We start from the raw sequence: 9470 nt of genomic DNA, 5'->3' as shown, positions 1-9470 counted from the left end.
GGGGTGGGGGCGGGGGCGGGAAGCAAACATCTTCTAGGTCAATGGCTGCATATCAGGTGCCAGGGAGTTTGCTCCAGGAACGACATCACATCCAGCTCCCCGGCTGCAGGTGTCATCACCACTTGATGAAATCTGTGACACTTTATACACAGGACTTGACAGATGACAGTCTGTGGGCCAGATCCTGCCTGTGGCCTGCTTTTGCACAACCTGAAAACTAAGAATGATTTGTACATTTTTCAAAGGTTGCAAAAATAAAACAAGGATGATGTGGCAGAGCCCAAGTGTGGCCCACCAAGCCTGAAATAACGACCACCTGGACAGTTACCGTGAACCTGTGCTGACCCTGTTCTCAAGTCATTCTCCACAACACACCTGGCCACACAGATGAGGCCAACGGCTCACTAGTTCCTGTGAGGAGGGTGGCAGTGCCGACTGGACCCTGAGCCGCTCCGCACAGGCCCTGTGTCCTCGGGGAAGGACCTGACGGTGCTCGGCTCACATAAGAAGTTGCCATGGAAATGTCTAACCAGACAGCACTAACAGAGGGAAGATGAAGTTTAAAGTTCAAGTCCCCTGGGGAGGGGCGGGGGGCAGGCCTGTCATTCTCCTGCTCATCCTGCCGAGATCAGCTCCCCCTTACCCAGGACTTGGATTCTCAAAATGGTTGAAAATGGCCCATGTCGAAAGGCCAAGGCTAGGCGGGCGGGCTCCTCTGCTCCTTCTCCTCCCTGAGTTGTGTGGCAGGGACCCCGTGAGCCACTGTTCACACAACTGCGCCTTTCGTGGGCCATCTCTCGCTATGAATCACTTTCCGGTGAGTGTACTGTTGACGTTAGCCGATACGGACCAGTGGACTGAGGAGACTCCCATGGATAAGAGCGGGATGGTCTGAATCTCAAATCCCTCACCAAGATGACTACGAGACACAGTTTCCCTCTATCAGCAAACGCGTCCACCAGGATGGGTTTCTTCTGTCCCAGATGAGATTCGGTTTCCTTGGAGCCTAATCTATCATTGAAGAAAAAAAATTCCTACTATCATTATGAGGAGGGTGGCAGTGCCGACTGGACCCCGAGCCGCTCCGCACAGGCCCTGTGTCCTCGGGGAAGGACCTGACGGTGCTTGGTTCACATACGAAGTTGCCATGGAAATGTCTAACCAGACAGCATTAACAGAGGGAAGATGAAGTTTGAAGTTCAAGTCCCCTGGGGAGGGGCGGGGGGCAGGCCTGTCATTCTCCTGCTCATCCTGCCGAGATCAGCTCCCCCTTACCCAGGACTTGGATTCTCAAAATGGTTGAAAATGGCCCATGTCGAAAGGCCAAGGCTAGGCGGGCGGGCTCCTCTGCTCCTTCTCCTCCCTGAGTTGTGTGGCAGGGACCCCGTGAGCCACTGTTCACACAACTGCGCCTTTCGTGGGCCATCTCTCGCTATGAATCACTTTCAGGTGAGTGTACTGTTGACGTTAGCCGATACGGACCAGTGGACTGAGGAGACTCCCATGGATAAGAGCGGGATGATCTGAGTCTCAAATCCCTCACCAAGATGACTCCGAGACACAGTTTCCCTCTATCAGCGAACGCGCCCGTGTGGCTTGCCCGTGTTTAGAAAACACCTTTTAATCAGTGGAGGACTGTGAGACCCTCCTTAGGCAAATGTTATCTAACACTCTTTCAGCAAACAGAGCCCGGGTTTAAAATCGAGGGCTCAGACAGATTCTCACCCCTGACTTGTACTCTCCTGGGAGCAGAGAGAAGAAAGGCATGGCCACCATGGAGCCCAAGGTGATCTGCGTCCTGCTCCTGGTCTTCTCGCTGGCCCTCAGCAGCCTGGCCCAGGTCCAGACCGGTAAGCAGCCCTCTTCCTGCTTCTTGGGGGGAGGGAGGGAGCACATGGGCATAGAGAGGTAGCCCTGATGGGGGTCTTTGTTTCACAGTGTGTGGTTTTGAGCCAAGCATTGTTTTAGGCCCTTGAGAGGGTTTGGAAGGCAAAAGCAAGTGATGGTAGCAGCGGGATGGGCCATCTCTCGCTATGAATCACTTTCAGGTGAGTGTACTGTTGACGTTAGCCGATACGGACCAGTGGACTGAGGAGACTCCCATGGATAAGAGCGGGATGATCTGAGTCTCAAATCCCTCACCAAGATGACTCCGAGACACAGTTTCCCTCTATCAGCGAACGCGCCCGTGTGGCTTGCCCGTGTTTAGAAAACACCTTTTAATCAGTGGAGGACTGTGAGACCCTCCTTAGGCAAATGTTATCTAACACTCTTTCAGCAAACAGAGCCCGGGTTTAAAATCGAGGGCTCAGACAGATTCTCACCCCTGACTTGTACTCTCCTGGGAGCAGAGAGAAGAAAGGCATGGCCACCATGGAGCCCAAGGTGATCTGCGTCCTGCTCCTGGTCTTCTCGCTGGCCCTCAGCAGCCTGGCCCAGGTCCAGACTGGTAAGCAGCCCTCTTTCTGCTTCTTGGGGGAGAGGAGGGACACATGGGCATAGAGAGGTACCCCTGATGGGGGTCTTTGTTTCACAGTGTGTGGTTTTGAGCCAAGCATTGTTTTAGGCCCTTGAGAGGGTTTGAAGGCAAAAGCATCCTAGGATGTTCAGCAACGCCCCGGCATCCACCTGCGAGATGGGAGCTTTACCCCCTCCCCCAGCTGGGGCAACCCAAAATGTCCCCTGGGGGCAGGGGCAGGAGCCTCCCTGTCTGAGAAGCACCGCTTTTAGGAAGTACTGCATCCATAAATCTTAGACCAGAGATTCTCAACCTGTGGGTCGTGACCCCTTTGGGGGTCGAACGACCCTTTCACAGGGGTCGCCTAAGACCATCGGAAAACACATATATAATTACATATTGTTTTTGTGATTAATCACTATGCTTTAATTATGTTCAATTTGTAACAATGAAATTGGGGGTCACCACAACATGAGGAACTGTACTAAAGGGTAGCGGCATTAGGAAGGTTGAGAACCACTGAGCTAAAGTCTGCACAGATGTCCCAGTGCCTACTCCACGGTGGGCATCCCGAGAACCTGTCTGGGCCCCGTGCTCTGCAGAGCCCAAACCACTTGCCCCATTGGTTCGTGTTGCATCAATATTAGTCCATGGGAGTTGCCCAATGAGAGAGGGCACTGCTGCTTCCTTTGAACTTGTTTGTGTCTCAAGGCCTTTATCTTCGGAGTGTGATCAATTGTCTGTGATGTCTGTGAAAAGTGCTTTGCAAGCTACAAAGTGCTGAATCAACATTTCTTGTTTATGTTAGCGTGCTTTGCTGGATTTCACAAAGGAATGCATGTGGGCGTCCTGCCCTCTCAGTCTAGGGGGAGTGTCCCACATCCAACTGTCTTTGGAGGAATTGTCTTTCACGGAGTCAGATGCCCCAGCTCAAGGCCAACTGTGCCCACCTCTGCCCTGAATCTCGGTCCACCTGTCCTCTGACCAGCCTCCTTCTATTCAACCTCCTTCCTTCTCCGTCCCTTTACTGTCGATGTTCCCAAGGCCTCGCTCTTCATCCCCCTTGTCTTCTCACTCATGGTGCATGGCCATGTGCACCTCTGAGCCCTTACCCTCCTATGCCCCCTCTCCCAGGCTCCCCTCCCATTGCCTGCCTCAGCCTGCCGTGTTCGCCTTCTCAGAGCCTCTGGCCCCGAGTGTAGATCCCACAGATCTCGCATCCAGACCATGTGGGAGCTGTCAGCTGGCCCGTCTGACCTGGGTGCTTTCCACTTTGGGTCATTTCATCCCTCCCCTGGTGAAAGCTGTGGCTCTCAGGCTGAAACTGTGTCCCCTAGCCCTCGGCCTTGCTCCTCTCAGACCACTCACCTCAACCTCTGCATCGTCTCTGCAAACGGACTTACACCTCCTTACACACCTTGCTCTCCCCCTTCACTGCCATCGACCATGCTGCTCCCTCTGCTTGGAACACCCACTACTCCATCCTCAAGAGGTCAACCGCCTCCTACGGGAAGCCCTCCTTGCTTTGTTCAGCCTTGTTGTCACTTGTCCTTTCTGTGCTTGACCTGGACACACTAGGATGGCCGCACTGTGCTGCTTTGCACATATACTTGGCTTTCTCCTCCATCTGAGTTTGGTCTCTTAACAAGCATGCCTTTATTTTTAATTTCTGGGTCACCACCACCTGGCACAGAGCCTGACAGGAGCTCGGTTTCTGAGGGACCCGCGCTGCCTGTGTTTGCTGTGTCATCTCCTGTTCCTAGCACACACAAACGGTGCCCAATAGATATATTGATTGAGTAAATATGCTTAATACTTGTTCGTTGAAATTAATGAGCGAATGAATACTCTGTCCAGGTAGGTGCAGGGTTACACACTCCGGGCACCTTGCAGTTTCCCTGAGGTGATGTGTTTTCATGTCAGGAAATGAGGACAGGGTCTCCCTCCCGGACCCCGAGGCCTGGGTCTGCATCGGCCACACGAAGCGGGACGGGGGTGTGGGTAGAAATAGCGAGGAGTTCGGCTCCGGGCTTATCTGTGCCCCCTGCCCGTGTGCCTTTAGAGACGTGCGTGATGGCCCCGAGTCAGAGGAGCAACTGCGGGTTCTCGGGCATCACGCCCGCCCAGTGCGCAGAGAAGGGCTGCTGCTTTGACAGCACTGTCCCCGGGCACCCGTGGTGCTTCTACCCTCTGAACATCGTCAACAACGTTCCGGAAGGTACGTCCATGACAACGCGGTGGGGCTGACGGCGTGGGATGCGTGAGAAAACCGCACGGGCCCTCGGGACTCTGCACTGCCAGCTGTGTTTTCACCTGGACTGTGGCCCCGGGGGCCCGGGGAGGAGCGGTTTAGCCTAAATCACCATGAATCCGGGTCTGGGACGGGGAGGTGGGGCTGAAAGACCATGTGGGGAGGAGCCTGCCCCCCCCCCGCCCCCCCGGCTTGGCTCCACAGCCTTCACCAAATGCTGAGAAGAATCACCTTTGTGATGTGTAGCTGGCTTGGGGTGGGAGGGGAAGGAATGACAAAATATGAAGACGGTCCATGTTCATGTTTTCTGAAGAATCTTCCCGTTGATACTTTCAAGTCAAAAATCCCCTGGAATCATTGCCAAGTGAGAGAACATCCTCCTCCTCACTAACATCTCTTCTCCCGCACCTTCCCTTCCAGAGGAGTGTGAGTTTTAGCCGCTCTCGGTGGGAGTCGCGTCTACACTTAGAATGGGCCACCCCCCGCCCCCGGCCGCCGCTCAGCCTCGCCACCACCCCCTCATCTCCAGCTTCTGCGTCTCAGCCTCGGCTCACTGCATGGATGGACTGCCTTGATTTTTCTCACTCAAAATCGACCTGAAAATTAATAGAGATGAATGCTACTTTGTGCTTTTAGTTCTCTTTAAAAATAAAAACTGATTTTTCTTTCTTTCAAGAAAAGTGCTCATTGTCCCCTCTGGCTTCTTGTCATGGGTTATACACAGATTCACGGTCCCGGGTGAGAGATGAGGGGTGGGGGAGGGGATGACATGGCCACAGGGTTGCAGAAGTTGCCTCGGTGGCTATTAGCCACCGGGGTCCATGCACAAGGCCCTTCATGGCAAAGTCTTCCAGAAGCACCTCCCAGCCACACCCTTGTCAAGTCATGAAAATAGGCACCAAACTCTATCAATGTTCTTGTAAAATTCATGGTGGATGACCCACTGCCGTGCAGCAAAAGCTACCTGTCAATGTCTTCACCTCCCCCAGGTGGAAACTGGCTCAGGAGATAAAATCCACAGCAGAGTCTGACAGTGTTAAAAATAAAAAATTGCAGAGCTGACATCTTTTTAAAAAATTTTTTTTATTGATTTCAGAGAGGAAGGGAGAGGGGGAGAGAGAGAGAGATAGAAACATCAACCATGAGAGAGAGAGAATCACTGATTGGCTGCTTCCTGCATGCCCCCTACTGGGGATCAAGCCTGCAACCTGGGTATGTGCTCTTGACCGGAATGGAACCTAGGACCCTTCAGTCCGCAGGCCGACGCTCTATCCACTGAGCCAAACTGGCTGTCATCTTGAAGAACAACTCTGTGGGGGCTGACAGTGTGGAATTGGTGAGGAAAGCCACCCCTCCGAAAGGGAGGCATGCGAAGGCCACGTGCCACCTTATCACTGACAGGCAAATGGGAGGACAGGGAGCCAATTGGACCTGCCCAGACACCCTGGCATTGGACAGAGGGCCACCCGGGCCAGCGGTGTGACAGAGCGGCCCTGGGTGCCGCGGCCCCAGCTGCAGGGCGAGTGAGGAGAAGACACCAGCTCCGGGCGGTCCTCCTGCCCCAGGAGCTCAGTCCATCGCTCCCCCGGTTGGCTCCTCCTCTCAGGTGCCCTCGCACTGGACACAACCTGCACAACTGTTGGGGGGCCCAGGAGCAGGGGAGCACTTCTCCCCACAGCCAGCTGGTTCCCAAGGGGAAGAGGGGCCAGAGCTGGGCGTGGACAGTGTTTTCCACTGTCCGGTCAGATCGACCACTCCCCTGACCCGTGGCCACCAGGACAAGTACGTCCAGAGCCCAGGAGCCAGGAGCGCGTGCACGGGCAGGGGCGTCAGGGTGGGAACCCCAGCACACGCAGACAGCCGCACACCCGTGTGCCGCCGTGTGTGTCGTGTTCTGTGTGCTGTGGGGTCACGGGGCTTTTCCTCACTGGAGAATGTGCAGAGAAATGTCCCTTCTCTCTCGTGTCCATAGCTGATCTGATCGCTCACAACCTCTGCCCGACAGTTCAGGTAAAGGGAAACCAATGGTTGCCTCCGATCCCTCGTGAGATGCAGTATCTCCTGTCACAACCCCTGGAGGCAATAGTTCCTGGGAGTAAGCTGCTCAGTCTCTCTCAGCCCCCCAGCTTCCTGGCCCTCACCCCCTTCCTGACCCTCACCCCCTTCCTGACCCTCCCCCCCTTCCTGACCCTCCCCCCTTCCTGACCCTCCCCCCTTCCTGACCCTCCCCCCTTCCTGACCCTCCCCCCTTCCTGACCCTCCCCCCTTCCTGACCCTCCCCCCTTCCTGACCCTCCCCCCTTCCTGACCCTCCCCCCTTCCTGACCCTCCCCCCTTCCTGACCCTCCCCCCTTCCTGACCCTCCCCCCTTCCTGACCCTCCCCCCTTCCTGACCCTCCCCCCTTCCTGACCCTCCCCCCTTCCTGACCCTCCCCCCTTCCTGACCCTCCCCCCTTCCTGACCCTCCCCCCTTCCTGACCCTCCCCCCTTCCTGACCCTCCCCCCTTCCTGACCCTCCCCCCTTCCTGACCCTCCCCCCTTCCTGACCCTCCCCCCTTCCTGACCCTCCCCCCTTCCTGACCCTCCCCCCTTCCTGACCCTCCCCCCTTCCTGACCCTCCCCCCTTCCTGACCCTCCCCCCTTCCTGACCCTCCCCCCTTCCTGACCCTCCCCCCTTCCTGACCCTCCCCCCTTCCTGACCCTCCCCCCTTCCTGACCCTCCCCCCTTCCTGACCCTCCCCCCTTCCTGACCCTCCCCCCTTCCTGACCCTCCCCCCTTCCTGACCCTCCCCCCTTCCTGACCCTCCCCCCTTCCTGACCCTCCCCCCTTCCTGACCCTCCCCCCTTCCTGACCCTCCCCCCTTCCTGACCCTCCCCCCTTCCTGACCCTCCCCCCTTCCTGACCCTCCCCCCTTCCTGACCCTCCCCCCTTCCTGACCCTCCCCCCTTCCTGACCCTCCCCCCTTCCTGACCCTCCCCCCTTCCTGACCCTCCCCCCTTCCTGACCCTCCCCCCTTCCTGACCCTCCCCCCTTCCTGACCCTCCCCCCTTCCTGACCCTCCCCCCTTCCTGACCCTCCCCCCTTCCTGACCCTCCCCCCTTCCTGACCCTCCCCCCTTCCTGACCCTCCCCCCTTCCTGACCCTCCCCCCTTCCTGACCCTCCCCCCTTCCTGACCCTCCCCCCTTCCTGACCCTCCCCCCTTCCTGACCCTCCCCCCTTCCTGACCCTCCCCCCTTCCTGACCCTCCCCCCTTCCTGACCCTCCCCCCTTCCTGACCCTCCCCCCTTCCTGACCCTCCCCCCTTCCTGACCCTCCCCCCTTCCTGACCCTCCCCCCTTCCTGACCCTCCCCCCTTCCTGACCCTCCCCCCTTCCTGACCCTCCCCCCTTCCTGACCCTCCCCCCTTCCTGACCCTCCCCCCTTCCTGACCCTCCCCCCTTCCTGACCCTCCCCCCTTCCTGACCCTCCCCCCTTCCTGACCCTCCCCCCTTCCTGACCCTCCCCCCTTCCTGACCCTCCCCCCTTCCTGACCCTCCCCCCTTCCTGACCCTCACCCCCTTCCTGGTCCTCCCCCCCTTCCTGCCCCTCCCCCCCTTCCTTGTCCTCCCCCCCTTCCTGACCCTTCCCCCTTCCTGATCCTCACCCCCTTCCTGACCCTCACCCCCTTCCTGATCCTCACCCCATTTTGTAACTGAGGCCAAGGCGCTGACAGTGCTGAATGACCCGCAGGGCGAGCAGACCCTCGATTGGACGGCACAGCCCACTCTCGAGTCAGGGATCCGCCCGCCGTTCAGGTTTACTAATAATTTCAAAGAGGCCATCAAGAGAAAGCCCGGAGGGGTGTGGGACACAGGGACAGCGCCCATGCTGTTCCTCTGAGACACATTGAGGCCCCTGGTGGGGCTCACAGCAGGCCTTTCATGTGCTCCTGCCCCTTTCCCACCCAGAGGGCTGTGCGGGTGAAATGACACTTCCCAGGGAGCCACGACACATAGACTGGGGGCTCCTTGACTCGAAGGCCTTATGGCCAGGGACATCCAGCAGCGGGTACCTTCCTCCCGGCGAATGCGTCAGCATGCGGGCCCAGAGGCCAGTGACAAGGAGACCGATTCGGTGGGTCCCCACCTTCCTTCGTTTCCCTGGATTCTGGCCCAGTGAAGGGACGGAATGGATACAGGGCTGGCGGCATCAGCGTCCCCCTCCCCCCATCAGGTTACAGAAAGCATCCGAGGCCCCGATCCATGCCCAGCTCCTCCGGTGTCTGCCCCCAGAGTGTGGATCCTGTGGCCCCGCCATCTGGGCGCCAGGCCTCTCGTGGAGGAGATGACTGGGGGCTCCTGTGGGGGTGTCCCCGCTCAGCACGATGACATGCTTTGTGGGGCGCAGTTACGGTGTTTTGGCCAGGTTCAAGCCTCGGACTAATGAAAGGACAGGGTCCTCTCATTGCCACGTGCAAGTCCCAGCTGGGCAGGGCCGCCCCCCCAGCACAATTATAGCCAATGGCTGTGGTTGTAAGCTTGAACCTATGGTCCAAACACGTAGCCCCACGTGCCTTGTGCTAGAGTTCAGGTGCATGTAGTTGAGTAGGGTTGGAGCTCACGAGAATGCTGTAAACAACGTGATCACACCCCTACTTTGCCTCGTGGCATCTGCTATAAAATAAAGACACGTTTTGTGGGCACTGGCGCTGTCTCCTCATCAGGGAGCAGCGTCCCACCGAGACCCAGCTTTCATTCTCTTGTCTGTCTTTCCTCAATCCT

General features: G+C 57.6%; 1 protein-coding gene across 1 annotated transcript in view; it reads left to right on the top strand.

The window, feature by feature from the left end:
• TMPRSS3 (transmembrane protease, serine 3) overlaps nt 1-4670 on the top strand; it is a 40929-nt gene extending 36259 nt beyond the window's left edge. The window contains exons 13-14 of the mRNA XM_014532931.1: nt 1753-1850; nt 4521-4670. Of these exons, the coding sequence (XP_014388417.1) occupies nt 1753-1850; nt 4521-4611 (189 nt within the window). The 3' untranslated portion in view covers nt 4612-4670. The remainder of the gene's footprint in view (nt 1-1752; nt 1851-4520) is intronic.
• Nucleotides 4671-9470: the final 4800 nt, after the last annotated feature.

The sequence above is a fragment of the Myotis brandtii genome, unplaced genomic scaffold (genome assembly GCF_000412655.1).
Source record: "Myotis brandtii unplaced genomic scaffold, ASM41265v1 scaffold923, whole genome shotgun sequence".
NCBI lineage: Eukaryota > Metazoa > Chordata > Mammalia > Chiroptera > Vespertilionidae > Myotis > Myotis brandtii.
This window is presented reverse-complemented; position numbering and strand designations above follow the sequence as displayed.